The 18,828-nt window shown below is 60.4% G+C and overlaps 11 protein-coding genes and 1 pseudogene across 11 annotated transcripts, besides 1 other annotated feature; 4 read left to right on the forward strand and 8 right to left on the reverse strand.

Annotated features, from left to right (window-relative positions):
• Window positions 1-41: 41 nt before the first annotated feature.
• On the forward strand, window positions 42-1,625 carry OSTLU_87451 (predicted protein; the record flags this gene model as incomplete). The annotated part of the gene is made up of 1 exon (XM_001418132.1): window positions 42-1,625. The coding sequence occupies one exon, from the start codon at window positions 42-44 to the stop codon at window positions 1,623-1,625; it is 1,584 nt and encodes a 527-aa protein (XP_001418169.1).
• A 185-nt stretch (window positions 1,626-1,810) lies between these two features.
• PRPL13 (Plastid ribosomal protein L13 large ribosomal subunit) lies at window positions 1,811-2,738 on the reverse strand (the record flags this gene model as incomplete). Its single annotated transcript, XM_001418357.1, has 2 exons — window positions 1,811-2,412; window positions 2,684-2,738. The coding sequence occupies 2 exons, from the start codon at window positions 2,736-2,738 to the stop codon at window positions 1,811-1,813; spliced, it is 657 nt and encodes a 218-aa protein (XP_001418394.1).
• A 134-nt stretch (window positions 2,739-2,872) lies between these two features.
• OSTLU_40972 (predicted protein) lies at window positions 2,873-4,954 on the reverse strand (the record flags this gene model as incomplete). The annotated part of the gene is made up of 1 exon (XM_001418358.1): window positions 2,873-4,954. One exon carries the CDS (start codon window positions 4,952-4,954, stop codon window positions 2,873-2,875), a length of 2,082 nt encoding a protein of 693 aa, XP_001418395.1.
• Window positions 4,955-5,171: 217 nt separating this feature from the next.
• On the reverse strand, window positions 5,172-5,624 carry OSTLU_32038 (predicted protein; the record flags this gene model as incomplete). The annotated part of the gene is made up of 1 exon (XM_001418359.1): window positions 5,172-5,624. The coding sequence occupies one exon, from the start codon at window positions 5,622-5,624 to the stop codon at window positions 5,172-5,174; it is 453 nt and encodes a 150-aa protein (XP_001418396.1).
• Window positions 5,625-6,138: 514 nt separating this feature from the next.
• OSTLU_32039 (predicted protein) lies at window positions 6,139-6,645 on the forward strand (the record flags this gene model as incomplete). Its single annotated transcript, XM_001418133.1, has 1 exon — window positions 6,139-6,645. The coding sequence occupies one exon, from the start codon at window positions 6,139-6,141 to the stop codon at window positions 6,643-6,645; it is 507 nt and encodes a 168-aa protein (XP_001418170.1).
• A 103-nt stretch (window positions 6,646-6,748) lies between these two features.
• OSTLU_41331 (predicted protein) lies at window positions 6,749-7,783 on the reverse strand (the record flags this gene model as incomplete). The annotated part of the gene is made up of 1 exon (XM_001418360.1): window positions 6,749-7,783. The coding sequence occupies one exon, from the start codon at window positions 7,781-7,783 to the stop codon at window positions 6,749-6,751; it is 1,035 nt and encodes a 344-aa protein (XP_001418397.1).
• Window positions 7,784-7,837: 54 nt separating this feature from the next.
• On the reverse strand, window positions 7,838-8,284 carry OSTLU_15682 (predicted protein; the record flags this gene model as incomplete). The annotated part of the gene is made up of 1 exon (XM_001418361.1): window positions 7,838-8,284. A coding segment is annotated over one exon (447 nt), but the record flags the coding sequence as incomplete, so codon positions are not given.
• A 1,147-nt stretch (window positions 8,285-9,431) lies between these two features.
• On the forward strand, window positions 9,432-10,852 carry OSTLU_2784 (annotated as a pseudogene; the record flags this gene model as incomplete).
• Window positions 9,432-10,852: a sequence feature.
• A 443-nt stretch (window positions 10,853-11,295) lies between these two features.
• Window positions 11,296-12,921, reverse strand: OSTLU_41366 (predicted protein; the record flags this gene model as incomplete). The annotated part of the gene is made up of 3 exons (XM_001418362.1): window positions 11,296-11,804; window positions 11,946-12,108; window positions 12,208-12,921. 3 exons carry the CDS (start codon window positions 12,919-12,921, stop codon window positions 11,296-11,298), a joined length of 1,386 nt encoding a protein of 461 aa, XP_001418399.1.
• Window positions 12,922-13,137: 216 nt separating this feature from the next.
• Window positions 13,138-16,303, forward strand: OSTLU_32043 (predicted protein). The gene has a single exon (XM_001418134.1). It carries the CDS (start codon window positions 13,584-13,586, stop codon window positions 16,251-16,253), a length of 2,670 nt encoding a protein of 889 aa, XP_001418171.1. The 5' UTR covers window positions 13,138-13,583; the 3' UTR covers window positions 16,254-16,303.
• A 56-nt stretch (window positions 16,304-16,359) lies between these two features.
• On the reverse strand, window positions 16,360-16,614 carry OSTLU_9337 (predicted protein; the record flags this gene model as incomplete). Its single annotated transcript, XM_001418363.1, has 1 exon — window positions 16,360-16,614. A coding segment is annotated over one exon (255 nt), but the record flags the coding sequence as incomplete, so codon positions are not given.
• Window positions 16,615-17,280: 666 nt separating this feature from the next.
• Window positions 17,281-18,303, reverse strand: OSTLU_10320 (predicted protein; the record flags this gene model as incomplete). Its single annotated transcript, XM_001418364.1, has 2 exons — window positions 17,281-17,969; window positions 18,180-18,303. Coding segments are annotated over 2 exons (813 nt in total), but the record flags the coding sequence as incomplete, so codon positions are not given.
• Window positions 18,304-18,828: the final 525 nt, after the last annotated feature.

An 18,828-nucleotide genomic window follows, 5' to 3' on the forward strand; every position in this document is an offset into this window, starting at 1 on the left:
GACGCGAAAGACGCGACCGACGGACGCGAGGGAGAGAAAAGATGACGGCGACGATGGCGGGGGAGCGGTACGTGGAGAATAAGCTGAAACACGACGTGCGGGTGTCGAACATGACGGCGGCGAAGAAGCTCGCGGACGCGATCCGAACGTCGCTCGGGCCGAGAGGCATGGACAAGATGATGGTGAACGCGAAGAACGACGTGACGATATCGAACGATGGAGCGACGATATTGAAAACGATGGACGTGACGCATCCGGCGGCGAAGATGCTGGTCGAGCTGTCGAAATCGCAAGACATCGTGGCGGGGGACGGGACGACGAGCGTGGCGGTTTTGTGCGGGGCGCTGTTGGATAAATGTATCGGATTGTTAGGACGAGGCGTGCATCCGACGGTGATTTCGGACGCGATGTCGACGGCGTGTGAGAAGGCGTGCGAAATTTTGGAGGGAATGAGCGATCCGGTGGATTTGAATGATCGCGAAAGTTTGATTCAGGCGGCGACGACGAGTCTGGGGTCAAAAGTCGTCGCGCAGTACTCGAGCTTGTTGAGCCCGATTGCGGTGGATTGCGTGCTCAGAGTGCTCGACCAAGAGCGGCCGAACATGGTAGATTTGCGAGACGTGAAGATCGTAAAAAAGGTCGGGGGCACGATGGACGATACCGAGTTGGTGGACGGCATCGTCTTCGACCAAAAGCCGAGCAAGGCGGCGGGCGGACCGACGAGAGTGGAGGACGCGAAGATTGGTTTGGTACAGTTTTGCATCTCCCCGCCGAAGACGGACTTAGAGAACAACGTCATCGTAAGTGATTACACGCAGATGGATAAAATTTTACGCGAAGAGCGCAACCACATCATCGGTATCATCAAGAAGATCAAGGCGAGCGGTTGCAACGTTCTCTTGGTGCAAAAGTCAATCTTGCGCGACGCGGTGTCGGATTTGGCGCTCCATTACTTGGCCAAGGCGAAGATTTTAGTCATTCGTGACATCGAGCGCGAAGAAATTGAATTCATCAGTAAGACGCTTCACTGTCAACCGGTGGCGCACGTCGATCACATGACGCCGGATAAGCTTGGTCACGCCGCACTCGTGAACGAGAAGCAGTGCGGAAACGGCAAGGTTGTCCAAGTCACCGGTGTCGAGAACATGGGTCGTACTGTTTCAGTCATAGTTCGCGGTGGTAATCAGCTCGTCGTCGAAGAAGCCGACAGATCGCTTCACGACGCTCTGTGCGTCATTCGCTGCTTGGTGCAAAAGCGATTTTTAATCGTCGGCGGCGGAGCGCCCGAGGTTGAAATGTCCCAAAAGCTCGGCTATTGGGCGCGCACGCTAAGCGGGATGGATGCCGTCGCTGTGAAGGCGTTCGCTGAAGCTTTAGAGGTGGTTCCGTACACATTGGCTGAAAACGCTGGTTTGAACCCGATTGAAATCGTCACCGAGTTGCGCAACGCTCACGTCGCCGGCAACGTGCACCACGGCATCAACGTTCGCAAGGGAACGATTTCCAACATGAAGGAGGAGAATGTGCTCCAACCTTTGTTAGTATCAACGAGTGCGCTTTCCTTGGCGACTGAGTGCGTTCGAATGATTCTCAAAATAGATGACATCGTGCCAAGCATGAGGTGAGCGGGCGTGGCGACGACGCTCGAGCGGCGGCGGGGCGCGGCAATTAGACGACATTTAATACCAGGCGAGCGAGCTTGAGGTCACGACGTTCGATTCGATCACGAATTTGTGAATTATTTATTGCACGCTAATGCATATCGCTAAGAAGAATTAACCAATCTCTACAGGGGTCGCGCGCGACACATTTACGCTTCCTCGAGCATGTGCGCCTTGTGCGTAGCCGCCTTCACGTCCGCCGTCACATCCGTCGGGTTTTGCGCCGCGTGCGGGTGATCCGCGCCCGCGTACACCTTCAAATGCGTAAACGTCTCCCGTCCCATGCGGTTCTTCGGCAACATACCCTTAATCGCCTTTTCAATCACTCGCGCCGGTTGACGCGCGTGCAGGCTCGCGTACGTCTCCTCCTTCATCGACCCCGGCTTACCTCTGACGCCGAGCGTGTAGTACAACTTTTGGTTCGCCTTGTTCCCAGTCACGACAATCTTATCGGCATTAATCACGACCACGTTCACGCCCATGTTAAACGCCGGGGTGTAGCACCCAGAGTTCCCGCCTCGCAGGTACGTCGCCGCCACCGTGCTCAGGCGTCCGAGTCGCAACCCGGCGGCGTCGATCACCACCCACGGTTTACGAGACGCGTCCGCGTCCTCACCCTTGGGGTAATACGTCGTGTTAAACACGTCACGTCCGAGTTTCTCGGCCGTGACCCCGAGCTCCGGGGGGAGCGACCCGAGGCTGTGACCGCGAGTCTGCACGCCGCATCGTCGTCCCGGCGAGGGTTTCGCGGCTGCGCATTCGAAGCGACGATTACGTCGCGCGGCGTCGTCAGTCGACCGTCTCGAGCGTCGCGAACGACGCGCATTCGCGCGAATATTTTTTTCTCGTCGTCGAGCGTCGGCGCATCGCGCGAGGCGCGTCGCGTCGCGTCGTCGTCGGGCATCGCGCGCGCGCGAAAAAGCCCTACGCCGCGGTCGAGCGCGGCGTCGGGATTCGCGCGCGCGCGCGGCGTCGAACGACGCGCGACGCGCGCGCGGACGGGCGGGAGATGGCGAACGTACCTTGTTGGCGCTTGGGCGCGGCGGTGGGCGCGCGGACGGGCGCGAGGGAGGCCATCGTGGCGTACATGTCGTCGCGAAGTGACGTCGAGCGCACCGAGGGTTTAGTGAGTGCACGGATGGCTGAGGTTGGATGCGGGCGTCGGCGACGACGGCGCGGGGAGGCGAACGCGTGGGTAATACAAAGCGAGACTAGGCGCTGGGAGACTCCGCGCGCTCTGCGTTGCGACGACGGACCTCGAGATGGACGAGGAGTGAGCTGACGTCGGCGGGAGTGACGCCTCCGATGCGCGAGGCTTGGCCGATGGTGGCGGGGCGGACGCGCGCGAGCTTCTCGCGCGCCTCCATGCGGAGGGTGGAGATGGATGCGTAGTCGACGTCGTCGGGAATCGGTTTGCCGAACTTACTCGATTCACGCTCGACTTGAAGCTCTTGGCGCTTGATGAAGCCGGAGTACTTGACTCGGATCTCCACAGCCTCGGCTTCCCAACGCGTGAGGGGGGCGTCGACGTTGCCTTGGCCGAATTCTTCGAGCATGGAGTACGGGACTTGCGGGCGTCGTAAGAGCTCCTCCAAAGTGTAACTTTGACGGGAACCCGAGCCTGAGACATCGAGCGCGCGTTGACAAAACTCATCCTTGACGTTCAAGCGCGTGCTTTGCAGGCGCGCCATCTCGTTATCCACCGCGTCGCGCTTCTTCTCGAATTTGGCCCAGCGCGCATCTGAAATCAAACCGACCTCGCGGCCGAGCGGGGTGAGGCGCATGTCCGCGTTATCGGAACGTAACACCAACCTGTACTCGCTTCTTGAGGTCAACATGCGGTAGGGTTCTCGTAAATCCTTTGTGCACAAGTCGTCGACGAGGGTGCCGAGGTACGAACCTTCTCGAGGAAGGATGAGTTCTTTCGCGCCGTTGCTCGCACCACCCTTCGCCAACTGCGCGGCGTTGATGCCCGCGAGAAGACCTTGTGCCGCGGCTTCTTCGTAACCCGTCGTACCGTTGATTTGACCGGAGAAAAACAAACCGGAAATCTTTTTCGTCTCGAGCGTCGGTTTGCACTGGTAAGCGGGCAAAAAGTCGTACTCTACAGCGTACGCAGGTCTCAGGATTTTGCAGTTCTCCAACCCAGGAAGTGTGCGCAAGAGCTCGAGTTGCAAGGTTTCGGGTAAGCCCGTGCTGAAGCCTTGCACGTACACCTCGGGCACGGTTCGACCTTCGGGCTCGAGGAAAATTTGATGGCTCTCCTTGTCGGCGAAGCGCACAATTTTGTCCTCGATCGACGGGCAATACCTCGGCCCTTTCGCCCCGACCCATCCGCCGTACGTAGGCGTTTCTAATAAATTATCTTGAATCAGTTTATGCGTCGCCGCCGTCGTGCGCGTCATGTGACACGCCATTTGCTCGCGAACGACGTGCGCATCCTCGTCAAAGGAAAACCAACGCATGTCCTCGTCCCCGGGTTGTTCCTCCAAGTTCGTGTAATCGATCGACCGCGAATCCACCCTCGCGGGAGTGCCAGTTTTCAAACGATCGATCTCGAACCCAATCTCTTGTAAATACTCCGTCAAACCTTCGCTCGGCGCCTCGCCCGCGCGTCCAGCAGCGAGCGTCTTTCGCCCGACCCAAATTTGCCCACCCATGAACGTCCCCGTCGTCAGCACCACCGACGGCGCCTCAAACTCCATACCAAAGTGCGTTCGCACCCCTCGCACGTCATCGTTCGTTCCTAGGACCAATTCCGTCACCATCCCTTCCCGTATGCTCAGATTCGGCTCCGCCTCGAGCGTCGTTCGCATCTCTCGCGAATACTCCCATTTATCCGTCTGCGCGCGCAGCGCCCACACCGCCGGTCCTCGCGACGCGTTCAGCACTCGTTTTTGTAGGTACGTCTTATCGCTGATGATTCCCATCGCCCCTCCGAGGGCGTCGATCTCGTGCACCAACTGCGACTTCGCCGGTCCGCCGACGGCTGGGTTACACGGCTGCCACGCCACGCGGTCGAGGTTGAGCGTCAGCAGCAGCGTCGACGCCCCCGCGCGCGCGCTCGCGAGGGCGGCTTCGCATCCGGCGTGTCCGGCGCCGACGACGATGACGTCGTAGCGCGCGTCCGCGGGCGGGCGCGACGACGACGCCGACGCGCGCGCGACGACGACGCGGCGGCGATTGGGACGCGCGATGGCGACGACGGCGCCGCGAAGCCGCGAACGAGGACGCGCGACGAGCGTGGACGCGGACGTCGACGGCGCGCACGGACCGCGCGCGGAGACGACCATCGCGCCGGCGTCGAGGTGTGCGGGACGCCGCGCGCGGCGACGAGGCGACGAGCGGGACGGAGAAAAAGAAAAGACGCGATAAATCCATGATTACGTGTGTTTGTGTTGCAGAATCGCTCGCGTGATGGATAACGAAACTGGGCATGCGGATGGTGCGCGAAAAGTCGTCGCGCGTCGAGTCGCGCTCGACTCGACGCGCGTCTCGCGTCTCGCGCGTTTATCGCTTGCCGGCCGCCGCCGCCTTCTTCTCAGTCTCCTCCGTCTTCTTCACGCCCGCGAAATCGATGTACTTACCGTTGCAGTACGCATCGGTCTTGTACCACTTGTGCCCGAACTTTCCGCCGTGATCCATCGGGTCGCCGTTCATCTTAAACTTGCGCAGGTTGCTCACTTCGCCCTCGATCAAGCCGAGGTTCACCGCCATTTGAACCGGGTTCAACGTCCCCGTGACGAACGGCAGGAGCAACGCGCTGATGGCGCCGACGCCGACGACGATAATCGTCGTCCCGACCGCGACCGCGCCGGAGTATTCCGGTCCGAACAAGTCGCCCGCGAACGCCGGGTTCGCGAGCGCGAGCGCGAGCGCCGAGCTCGTCGCCGCCGCCGCGCGTCGTCGCGTCGTCTCCACGGCCGTCGCGCCCGCCTTCGTCTGCGTCGCGCGTCCATCCATCAGTCATCGCTTCGTTCGTTCGTCGCGTCGCGTCGCGTCGCGTCGCGTCGCGTCGGTCCGTCGCGTTCGTTCGCGTCCGCGTTCGGTCCCGATCGCGCGCGTCTCCCCGTCGCGTTCGTTCGCGTCGTCGCGCGCACCTCGACCGCGCGCGTCGCGGTGGATCGGCGCGTCGCGCGCGCGCCGCGCGCTCTCGCGACGGGCGCGGGGCATCTGGCGGCGTTCAGCGCGAGCATGTCGTCGTCGTCGCGGTGTGCGGATCGCCCTATCCACGACGTCTGTGGGCAAACAGTGCGCGGGGTCGACGCCGGCGTCCCGCACACCGCGACGACGATCGATGGCGACGGCGACGGCGACGACGGCGACGACGGCGCGCGCGCGAAGAAGCGGCGCGCGCGTCTCGAAGCGCGCGACGCGCGCGCCGGCGCGCGCGGCGCGACGCGTCGCGGTGACGGCGACGTCGACGGCGGCGGACGCGCTTCGGGACGGACGCGCGCGGTACGAGGCGGGCGATCGCATGAACGGGCTCAAGGCGTTCGAGCGCGCGCTGGAGAGCGAGGATGGGATGAGCCTCGAGACGCGACGGGAGCTGTGCTACTGCGCGATGTGCTGCAGCGCGGCGTTCGGGGACGTGGAGTCGGCGAAGATGTACCTGCGGGAGATGCAGGCGTGCGGGCTGGACTTCGAGACGGCGATCGCGGATCCGACGATGATGAGGATGGAGTCGTCGGCGCTGATGAAGAATCAGTTGAAGAAGTTTGCGGCGGGGGAGGGGAAGTCGTTCGGGACGGTGCAGAGGGAACAGTATGAGCGGGATAAGGCGAACGCGGCGCCGACGCCGGCGACGAGCGTGAGCGGGTTGAGGGATTTGGAGATTAGCTCGGACACGGATGAGAGCGTGGAGGCGATCGTGAAGCGGGTGGGGATTTTGATCGTTCTTTCCGCGGTCGGGTTCGTGGCGCTGTTCAAGGGCGGGATGGGGATCATGGAACCGGGGTCGTTGCCGTTTGAGGAAATTTATTGACGAGGCGACGAGCTCAAGTTTTTTCAATTACTGGTAGTTTGTTATAAAGAATATTAGTGCGCTCGCTGTGGCCTTTCTAAAGACATATCAACAATGCGTGCATCTACGGGTTCATCGGCGGCGGCTTCGGTAACGAGGACGCGTCGCTGTCGGCGAAGTACTCTTGCAAAATCGAATTCCTCGACGGTTGCTTCAACTTTCGAAGAGCCTTGGCTTCGATTTGTCGAATGCGCTCGCGAGTGACGGAGAACACCGTCCCGATCTCTTCAAGGGTCTTCACGCGACCGTCATCTAATCCGTACCGAAGTCGCAACACGTCCCGCTCGCGCGGATTGAGCGTGTTCAGTACGTTTTCCAAATCCTCCTTCAACAGGGACTTGCCGCTCACCTTCTCTGGGCCCTCCGCGGTGACGTCCACGAGGGTGTCTTCGACGGTGCGTCCTTTGTTATCTCCACCCATGGTCTGAGCCAGCGACACGGGCGCTTGCGCAGCCTTTTTAATCTGAGTAATCTTCTCCGCCGACATATCCATCTCTGCGGCGATTTCCTCCGTCGTCGGGTTGCGACCGTTATGCAACGCAAACTTTTGCTCCATCTTCGAGATGCGGGAGATGATTTCAAACAAGTGCACGGGCAAGCGAATCGTGCGACTTTGGTCGCTAATCGAACGCGTCACCGCCTGGCGAATCCACCAGTGCGCGTACGTACTAAACTTGTACCCGCGTTGGAAATCAAACTTCTCCGCCCCGCGAATCAAACCGACGCACCCTTCTTGGATTAAATCCTGGAAGCTCATGTTACTGTTGGCGTACTTCTTCGCGATGGAGACCACTAAGCGCAAGTTGGCTTGAATCATCTCGTTCTTCGCCGACTTACCGTCGCGCAAACGCTGATGGAGCGCCTGCACGTTTAAACCCGCCGCCGACGCCCACTGGTAGTCGGTGACTTCGGCGCCAGGACCCGTCTCCTCGACGAGGTTTTCGCGAATGCTCTCCAAATGCATCAAATCTTGAATGCGCTTGGCGAGTTCGACCTCTTGACCGGCGTTTAAGAGCGTGACGGAACCGATATCCTTGAGATACGATCGCATGGAATCCGTCGCCAGGCGCTTGCTCGTGCGCGTCAACTGCTTGGACATCTTTCTCGGCTCGAGGTTGACGCCGCGCACGCGATCCTTGGATTGCGTTTGCACCATCACCGAAACCGAGGCCTTTTTCGGACGACTTCGCACGCCACGCGCGACGGCGCGCGCGCGCGCGCTTCGCGCCGCCAACCCTTCGGTGACGACGCCGTTCTCCGTCTCGTCCAGCGCGCTCTCATCTTCGCTCTGTGACACGCGTCTGATCGTCGTCATAGAAGATTTCTTCGTCCTCGCCGACGTCTTCTTCGTCGAGGACGCTTTCTTCGTCGTCATCGTGAGCTTTTCGCGCTCGGGAATATCCGCGCTCGCGTTCGCCGCGTCGTCGTCGATGAGCGAGCTCTCCAACCACGCCAACTCCTCCGCGCTCGCTCCTGAATCCCCCAACTTTTCCACCTCGGAATACAACGACCGCACCTGCGCCGCGAGCGCGTCCATATCCACCCCATCGAGCGAATCCATCGCGTTCGTCTCGTTGGACACGTCGTCCTCGCCGTCCATGCTCGTCTCTCGCGACTGCAAAATCGCCCGCGCTCGAACCGTCGACCGCTTCCGCCGCCCCACCGCGGCGCCGTACCCATCGTCGTACATCGTTTCATCGCACGACGACGACCCCTCGTCCCGTCCGCCGACGTCGTCTCGATGTCCTCGAAACGCGCGCGCGCGCGTCGCGGATAACCCACCCCCCCCAAACTGTTTGCCCATACGGGCGCGCGCGATCGGCGCCGACGTCGATCGCCCGACGCGCGTGCGTTCGAACGCCGCGTGCGTTCGCATCGCCGCCGCGCCCGCGCGCCCGCCACCCCCGATCGTTCGCGCGTTATTCTTCCCACTCAGCGACGTCGCGCGCGCGCCCGAGCTCGTTCGCGCGCACGCGCACGTCGCGCGCATCGCCGCGATTCGCGAACGATTCCAGCGCGTCCCGAATGCGAATCGAACGCGCGCGTCGCGTATCGCCCGTCTCCCGACCGACGCGCTTCGACGGTTCGCCCGACGCCGCGACGCGTTCGACGCGGCGTCGCGCCTCGTCCGCGTTCGCCGATTCGCCCCGTTCGCGCGCGCGTCGCGTTCGCGCGCGTCGCCGTGTGCGCGCCGCGCGCGCGCGCGGACCCTAGCGGCCGACGACGGCGCTAACGACCGTCGATCCCGACGCGCGCCGTCCGGCGCTTTCGCGCGTCCGAATGCGCGTCCGATCGCGATGACGCGCGAGATAAATCGGATCACGATCCGTATGTCCGAATGACACATCGATGGGTCACGACTCGTCGCGACGTCCACATCTCGGCGATCGACATCTCGCGCCGTTCCCGACCGCGAAAAAGGCGAAAAAGTCGACGGGAGTTCGCGACGACGACGAGGCGCGACGACGACGCGCGCGACGACGCGCGCGCGCGGCGATCGAGGCGGCGAACGCGCCGCGTCGCGGCGACCGCGCGGCGTCGCGATCGCGCGCGACGGGGACCGCGAGGGAGACGCGCGACGGGACGCGCGCGCGGAGGGTCGAGGTTGTTGGCGGCGACGCCGCGACGCGACGACGCGACGCGCGCGCGGGGAAGGGGTCGGACGCGAGGCGCGGGACGTCGATGTTCAGCGCGTTCGTGAGACGGCGGAGCAAGCGGGCGCGCGCGCGCGAGGACGCGCGCGATGGACGCGAGGGCGCGCGAGGGGACGGGGAGGGACGCGCGCGGGGACGCGCGGGCGCGCGGGGACGCGCGAGCGAGAGGACGGAACGACGAGGACGGGCGTGGACGATGGAACGGCGACGCGCGGTTTCGGGCGGTGAGGACGATTCGGGCGCGGATGGGAGGGTCGGGATGCACGAGTTGCCGAGGGACGTGGTGGTGGAAATCGTGGCGAGGTTGGAGAACGAGCGCGACTTGGCGGCGTGCGCGCGGTCGTGCGCGGCGTTTCGAAGCGCGGCGCGGAGCGAGAGCGTGTGGCGGAAGTTATTGGCGAATAAGCTCGGAGCGGAGGCGAGCGTGGTGCTGCCGAAACGATTGATCGGTGAGATTGTCGACGATGACGATTCGTCGGGGCGCGGAGGCGACGCCTCGGCGAAGGGCTACGACGGCAAGACGTCGCGAAGAAGCGTGTCTTCATCGTCGTCGTCGTCGACGACGACCGCGGTGAGAGCATCGCCTGCTTGGATGCAGAAGTATAAGAGCTGGCATAGACCCGAATCCGGCGCCCTGCGATGGAGCGCGTCGACGACGGAGTCGAGCCTGGAACCGGCGGAGACCAAGTACGCGGCAAGGTATTTGCACAGGTGTACTGCCGTGGGCGATCGCTCGAAAATCTTATTCTTTGGCGGCCAAGGGGGCGGAAGTGACTTCTACAACGATTTACACTTGCTCGATCTCGACGAACCGGAGTTGCGGTTGAAACAACTGCACGTAGGCTCGTCGAACGAGCCTCCTTTTCCGCGCTGTTCGGGGACGTTGACCGCGATGGCTGTGAACGGCGTGGAAAACTCAGAGGTTGTCGCTCTGTTTGGCGGATCTCAAGGATTTTTTGAAGGTTTCTCCAATTCTTTGCGCATCTTGTGCGCTGAAGGCGAAGACGGACTACGCGTGAGCGATGCCGCCGCCAACGGCGGGAGCTTGATTTGGCGCGAGCCGCTCGTTCGCGCAAACCCGACGAATCCCGAGAATGCAGTGCCAGCCGCAAGGTGGGGGCACTCTGCCGTTTCATTAGACGGTAAGCTCATTCTTTTTGGTGGTTCGAACACGACGCACTGTTTCAACGATACGTGGTTGTTGGAACTCGTTGTCGAGGACGGCAGACTCGTCGCGACGTGGACGTTGTTGCTAGACGGTGTCCGTTCTCCGGCTCCACCTCCGCGCGCGGGTCAAACCGCGTGTCTCGTCGGTTCTTCGCTGTATATTTTTGGTGGTTGTCACATATCCGAGGTTTTCAACGACGTGTGGAAGCTCGATGTGCGCCCAGCAGACGGACGCCTGCGATGGGAGCGGTTCATCGCCGCCGGAGTGCCGCCGGCACCGAGGGTTGGACACGCCGCGGTCGTCCTGGGCGACCGTATTATTCTTTGCGGTGGAAGAGGTTCGGCGCGAGAGGGTACTATTGGGAAGTATGCCACGGATAACGAAGGCTTGGCGTCGATGCAAGGCTTGACGTTTTTCCAAAGCGGTTTCGCCATGCTCGACACCACGGCTCGCAAATGGCTTCCGATTCAACACCCAGCGATGGAAAATTCGAACGGCAATATGCTGAGCTGTGAACGTATCACGCACGTTCGTGAACATCGCACTGGCCACGTGATGATGCCAGCCCGAAATGGCTGCTTATTGCTCATCGGTGGACTCGGATATGACGGCGTCTTTCAAAACGACCTCTCGCTCGTCTCTCTATTCTGACGAGACCCACGCGCTCATTATATATGTGCTCGCGATTCAGCGTGAACACATTTGATGTATTTTTGTTGAACAATAACATTCTACTACAAGTACAAGCTTAGCCATTTGAAATATTCTATGAGTACTGTAAATCAAATATCAGAATCCCACTGGCTTTGGCAATCCGCGAGAGACCATGGCGATGGCTTTGTATCTAGACCCCATTCCCGGCGCGACGCCCGATTCCGGATCTCCAGCGCCGTCACCCACGAGACGTTCGCATCCTTGCACCAATTCATCCGCTTGTGCCTCGCTCGACGCGTTTTCCACGAGCTTTTCAAGGCGAGGCACCAGGCCTAAACTCAACAGCAACTGCTGTTGCGTCACCGGGCCGTAACACTTGACTCCGGACTGCGGTTTTTCCTCGACGATTTGACGCAAAGCTCCGAAGTCAACGTACGCCGAGAGATCGGCTTCTCCGGGGCTGTCGAGCACGTGCACAAACTTGTGGTCTTTAATCGCTTCGAGCGTGTTCCCGAGCGGCCCCTCTTCGCCGTAATCGATCGCGAGCACGGCGCCGGAATTCTTCTCGATGCGATCCACCAAGGCGTCCCAGAGCGTCATGCTCGGTGGGCTAAGCTCGATCAGTCGCAAACTATCTGCTTTTTCTTTCGGTATTCCCTTGAGACGGCGAGACACGAGCATGTGACTCGCCGGTGTCGGCCCAGGAGAGAGAACCATCTCTAAATCGCGTCTCGAGGCGCCGCTCGATTCCCCGCTAACGTCTTCGCCATCCTCCGCGACTAAACCGCTATCTATCGTGATGAGCTTCTCGCACCATCCTCTTTCGGTGCGTTGGAACTGTCGCACCGGTAATGCGTCGAAGAACTCGTGACAAATCACCAAAGTCGGCCCTCTCGGCACGCTCTCCAAACCGTCGTGCCAAAACACTTCTGCGTCGTTGATTTCAGACTTCCCGCGCGTGTGCGCCTCACCCACCGGAGCGTCGCCCGACGATCCACCAGCGTCACCGGTAGCGTCGGTTTCGTCCTCTAACACGTTCTTAGGGACGACAAATCTCGCGTTCCCCTCCGCCGCCGTCGTTTCTAACTCCCCGCACCGCAACGTCTTCGCCTGCGTCTTTCGAAGCGCCGGCGACACCTCGATCAAGTGCACGCTCACCGCATCGCGAAATTTCGCAAATTTCCTCGTCCCTCGCAGTAAATCCGCCATCAACGTCCCCCTCCCCGGCCCGAACTCCACGATTCGAAGCGTATCCGGCGAACCCAGCGCCTCGTATTGCAGCGCCGCCCACACGCCAATCAACTCCCCGAACACCTGCGAAATCTCCGGGCTCGTCACGAAATCCCCCTTCTTGCCGAACACGTCCGCGTCGCGCATGTAATACCCATACTCTGGATGCGTCAAGCACTCTCGCACGTACTCACTCACGGGAATCGACCCTCCCGCGAACTTCATCGCGCGCTCCAGGTGTCCCAACAACCCGCCGCGCGTCCCCTCCTCCCGCGCGTCGCCCGCGCGCGCCCGTCCCTCGAGCGCGCGTCGCAGGCCCGATCGATCGATCGCGATCTCTCCCCGCCGCCCGTCGTCCTCGCGCGACGGCGTCGTCGCGAGCGCGCGCGCGCGCGCGCGTCCGCCGTCCCCGTCGTCCCGCGTTCGCGTTCGCGTCGTCGTCGTCGCGCGCGCGCGCGCGTCGATCGCGACGCCGCGCGCGCGTCGTTCGCCGTCGATCGCGCGCGCCGCGCGCGCGAGCGCGCGCCGCATCGCGCCGCGCTCTGCGCGCGCCGTCGCCGCGCGCGCGTGGACGCGCGGCGACGATGGTTGCCCCGAAGACGCACCAAGTACGCATTCAATCGTACATCATACCTAATCCGTTTGTCTGTGACATACTAATTGATGTCACTGTAAACGCATACACGATAAACCCGCGTGTGCCGCGGATAACAAAGCCCCCCCGCGCGCCGCCTCGCGCCGCACACGCCCGCGCGACGCGCGACGCGCGACGCATCGCGAACGAGCGCGCGACGCGACGGTCGATCGACGAAACGCGTCTCGACGCGCGCCGACGACTCGCGACGGGCCCGGACGCGCGAGCCGAGCGCGAGGGCGCGGTGAAGACACGAACGGGGGATTGACCGCGCGGCGGCATGAGCGCGACGGCGAGCGCGCGCGGCGGCGCGGGATATGCGCGGGATGGACGCGCGAGCGCGCGAACGATGCGAGGGATGCGAGCGCGACGAACGACGGGCGTCGGGACGCGCGGCGGTGGACGCGGGACGAGGGAAGAGGGAGGAACGGCGGCGTCGCGCGCGCGAGGGTGCCCCGCGACGACGACGCGGGCGATATCCGAGGACGCGGCGTTCGGCGCGAAGGAGGCGTCGAACGCGAGCGGGAAGATCGCGAAGGGCTATGGACGGTGGTCGACGATGACGCTGGGGGAGCTGATCGATCGCGCGGGGGAGCTCGAGGCGAAAGTGGACGGGACGCGCGCGAACGAGTCGGAGTACTTTTACATTTTTCGCGAGTTGGTGCGATGTAAAAGACTTCATGATTCGGTGGATTTATTGAAGCACATGAAGGAGCGAGGGGTGAAAGAGCTCGGGCGAAGAGTGTCGCACAGAGACTTCTTCAGCGCGTGTCGTTCGCTGCGCGTTGTGTCCGTCGGATTTGAGTTCGTGGACGTCATCGAGAGCGGAGACATTCGACCGTACAACATGTTGGTGCACGCATGCGCCACGGCGGGGGATTTACAAGCGGCGACGCTGGCGATAGAGAAGATGAAAAATGCGGGATTTGAGCCTGATTTACAAGCGTACACCACGCTTCTTGGAGCTTGCTCAAAGTGTGGGGACGTCGAACGCGCGTTCGAGGTGTACGCCGAACTCAAGAGGGCGGGGTTTGAGCCAAACGAGAAGACGTACGGATCGATGATCGACGCCATCTCGCGAGACCTTGCGACGTCTCTTAAGGGTTCGAGGAAGAGACGAGTAGACTCCGAACACGTTCGTTCGACTTTACAAAGCTGTTTCATGATTTTTGAGGAGATTAAAACCACGAATATGAAGCTGGATAAGATAGTGATGAATAGCTTGCTCACCGTGTGCGCTCGCGCGGCGGTGGTTCCGAGTGTGCGCAAAGAAGCTTGCGAGAAAGTGGCGATGGTACACGACGAAATGATTGAGCGTGGCTTTGAGCTCGACTCTTACGCGTACCAGGCTCTCATCTGCTGCGCCTTGGCTGAGAAGAATTACACGAGGGCTTTTGAGTACTTTGACGAGATGCACGACGCCGGTATCAATGGTACCACCGAAGTATACACAGTGATGATCAGAGCGTACGGGAAGCTTGGTAAAGCTGATAAAGCTAAGCTGATCTGGTACGCCATGTTGGAGGATAACATCATTCCGGATCAAATGAGTTACGCGACGATGATGCGACTCGCCCTGTTGGACGAGGACGACGATTTCTGCGACGAGCTGATGACGTCCATGAGACGCAATCGCGTCCGCCCAGGGCCTGAGTTGTACTCTACGCTCACTGGTGTGGCCGCGCGACAAGGCGATGCTTCACAGGTGGAAGAGATCATGCAAAACGCGAAGAAGCGAGGCGTGGTGGCTCCCATCGAATGCTACAACTCGCTCATCGCCGCGCACGCTCGCGCCGACCGGCCAGATCTCGCCGTCGAGGCTGCGGGCAAGCTCGAAGCGGCTGGGTACGAGCTTGACGCTATTTCATACGAAGGACTTATTTTCGCGTACGCTTTCGCGAGAGATGTCGAAGAAGCAAGTAACATGTTTGAGCGTCTCCTCGAGTCTGGTATTCGCCCGACATTCCCGACATTCAACTGTCTCGTGGCCGCTCACGCTCGAAGTGGTGATATGGACGAGGCATGCCGCTTGGTAAGTGTTATGAAACAGCATGGATACGTGGAGGATTCGATCACGTGGCGCGAGCTTCTTTTGGGCAGCGTTCAGTCGGGTGACATTGAAGCCGCATGGAAGATGTACAAAGAGTCCCGCGCGTCTGGAAATGCCGATTCCGAGCGTGCACTCAACACGATTCTCGGTCAAACTTTAGTGCATATTAGAAGTCTCACGGATATGAAGAACCGATCGAACGGGAAACCGAACGAGTTCGGCTCATTTGACGACGAAGGGGATTACATTGCCCAGGAATGGACGGAACGTGCGGTCGCGGCTTTCCACGAAGCCACGCTCGCTGGAATCAAACCTCGGGTTGAAACGTTGTCCACAATGCTCGCTTGCTTACGTCCACCTTCGACGGACGAGCAAAATGCAGCTGAGTACAGCGAAGTTGCCCGAGCCGTGAGTCACGAGACGAGCTCCCATGAAGACGCCGCCAGGTACTACCCTTCGCAAGCCCTCATCATGTACGAAGAAGCTCAAGGCTTGGGTATTGTACCGAAGTTTAGTCGTGATGATGAAGACTTTGTCTACGATATCCGAGAGTTCCCACCAGCGGCTGCCGAGGTCATGTTGTTGACGTGGTTGCGTGTCGTTCGCCGGCGCACAGACGCGCATGGATTAGACGCTACGATACCGACTATGACTATTCGTGTGAGAGCTGACGAAGAAGTCGTTCGAATGATCAAGGAGCAACACATGGATCGAATTGATCACTCGCTGGGTCGCTTGTGCAAGACTGGAGAACGGTTGCTGACATTATTGCGCCGCCTCCGTATCAATTACGGTGGTGGCTTGCAGGAGGGCACTATCGAATTGAGTGGCCACGCGCTCGGTCGATGGCTTCAAGGTTTTGTTCCGGGCGACTTCGGCAATCACACCGGTTCCGTGTTCAGTGAGCATTCACTTTCGGGCGGGGTGAGAGACCAAGCGATGCGCATCCGCGCCAATTCTTTCGGCAGTAAAGACGACGACGTGTGGACTCCGTCAAAGATGCGTCAAGCCGCATTCAATATCCACGATTATTATGGCAATGATGATGACGACCCGTCAGATTTTGGTGCCAGGCCATTCTATCCCAAGAACTGGGTATCACAGAGTTACGTGTCGAGCTATGATGAGGACGATGACGACGCCACAGATCTCGAGCGCATCTTAGGAAGTCGCAAGTAACGTACGCACGCGCGCGCAGAAGTACGTAGATTATTTTTTTAGGAATTCATTGCAATCGCAACACAAAAACAATCCGCAATCGCAATCATTCTCACCACCCTAACTCAAGTCTCGCCTCGAATCCACCTTCCCGCGCGACGACTCCGCGAAAGCGCGAGGTTCTGCGCTCTGTGTTTTGCGACGCTTCCACCAACATCTCCGCAATTTCTTCGATAGAAAGTTCTTCGAGCATCTGCAAATCGTCCGTATAGTGCGTTACCGGGAAGTTAAGTTCTTCGTCGTCCCTACATCCCAGGGAAATGCGTCCCAGATCGTAAGCTCTCGCTGCCGAGTGCGAATTGTCGAAGCTGCCAAGGAAGACGTTTTTTACTGGTCCGTCGGACACATGAGTGGACACATGAGCATCATAACGCGTATTCCACAGCGATCTACTGACACCTTTGTACGTAACCAGTGTAGATTCATCTGCACCGGTCACGCTAGATCTCTTAAGTTCCACTGGCAACGAGAAAGAGCGGCGTACTTGTCTGGATCCGGGAGCGCTTTGGCTCAAGGAACTCAGCATCAAAGAAACCAACGAACGGTGATTTTCTCCATCATTTTGTGACGCAGCAAAATGTCCCTGATCACCTTCGGCCGCGTTACGAGGCGCGAGAGCGCTGACATCTGCCGTGAAAGCGCGCCGCACGGACGTGGCGTGTTGCCTTGAGTCGTGCCCAGATTCGGCTGAATCTGCTCCTTCCTCTTTGGATAACAATCGAGATCGTCGCGATGGCATTAATCGGCACGCAGTCTCGCAATTTAAGAGTTTTGCCGAACGAGTCTCGCTTTGACGCTACCTTGGACGCGTGTTGTCTGTCACATGCAGCACGGTCGTGTGAAAATCAATTTGCTGTTAACAAAGAACCTCTAATTCTATACGGTGGTTGACGCCGGTGCTGAACGCTCACGCATCGAAACCGTTGGTCCATATTTCGGCTTTGACTTGTTCCTTGCAAGCCTTTGCGAGAGCTTTAATGAACTTGGCGTGCAACTTGTGGCCAGCTTTGTAAGCGATGACGTGCCCGACCGGAACGCCGCTCATCCCGGGCTCGGCGAGCAGAGACAAATCACCAATCAAATCGAGAATCTTATGACGCGCCGGCTCGTTATTCACACGAAGAGGTGCGTTCCAGTACTGATCCCCGTTTGCGATGAGAGCACAATCTTCTAGACCTGCTCTAATATAGCCAGCGCGGTAGTACGCAGTGAAATCGTTCATAGTCCCAAACATTCTGGCCGGCGAGACGTGGAAAACATAAGGCGCGTCCTCAGTCGGCGTCCAGCTTTCCCACTGTTTACCGATGGCGGTAGTTTTGTACGAGAGATCGATACCGTACGTGAGCTTACTCACGTCGTCGACGTTGAACATCATAAAAGCGTCGCCTTCTTGCACCATGACGTTTTCAGTGATTTTCCAAGCCATACGCGGAACTTCGCCACCATCCACGGCGCGAGCCGGAGTGAGTCCCACGCAGCAAATATCGTACGCGTACGAAGATGCGCTCCCGTCCATAATGGGAACCTCGCCAGTGCCCTCAAGTTCGATGCGGCAGTTGTCGATTCCCATCGCCTCGAGCGCGCTCAACAAGTGTTCAGCCCCACGGACTACGAAATCACCATTTAACTCCGAGCTCAAGCGCACATCTTCGTTTGCTAGCTCATAGCTCGCTCGCACTCGCGTTTCGTTCGCGTCGTATGATCCAGCGGCTTCGATCTCCGCCGCCAACGCCGTCCTCGCATTCGCCGCCAGCTCTCGCGTCTTTTCCTTTTCCTCCTCGTTGTTACTCAAAGCCATCCGCACGCGTTCGAGCAACATATCTTCAGCCTCCTCATCGCTGTAATCGATCGTATCCCGTAGCTCCTCATCGCTCGCGTTGATCGTACCGCTCGGCACCTTCACAAAGTATCGCCCCTCTCCCGCCTTCGCCGGGCGCACTCGCATCAGCTCAACCTCACCGCTTCGCAACCCTGTGCCGGCGTACGTCACGCTTCTTCTAATCGTTTGTTGATATTCAGCGTTCGCGGGCACGCGCACGTTGAGTTCAGCCGCCGCCAACGCCGCGCTACGAACTTCGTCCCGGGACTGGAAATTCACGTACCCCTCGGTACCGCTCGACGACCCCGTCGCCTGCGCGCTCGCCCGAACGACGCGTCCGATGCGCTGCTGCGCGCCTTCACGCGCGCATCGCTGCCCCGCGGCGCTCACCGAGGCGGTTCCCGCGCGCGCGCGGCGCGGCGTTCGCGCGGCCGAGGCGGCGGCGGCGCCCGTTCGCGCGGGCGTCAGCGTCGCGCGCATCGTCGCCGGCGGCGTCTGGCGCCGAAACGTGGCGTCGGAGAAAGTTTTCTTTCGCCGCGCGCGTCGGGACGCGCGAGAGAGACGCGTGCGGTGCGCGCGCGTGTGCGGCCCCGAAGGCGGGCCCGTGAGGGTTACAGTCTTCAACTGTAGTTCGCGCGCGTTACAATTCTAATCGTTACGGTCTGTGACGGACGTAAGGGAGGCGCCGAAGGTCGGCGTGTAGGGGAGGAACGATCC

Source organism: Ostreococcus lucimarinus, chromosome 6 (assembly GCF_000092065.1).
Source record: "Ostreococcus lucimarinus CCE9901 chromosome 6, complete sequence".
NCBI classification, from domain to species: Eukaryota; Viridiplantae; Chlorophyta; class Mamiellophyceae; order Mamiellales; family Bathycoccaceae; genus Ostreococcus; species Ostreococcus sp. 'lucimarinus'.

What these genes read in the sequence shown, in the direction of transcription:
- OSTLU_32043 (XM_001418134.1), top strand. Translation starts at nt 13,584, where the DNA reads ATGACGCTGGGGGAGCTGATCGATCGCGCGGGGGAGCTCGAGGCGAAA.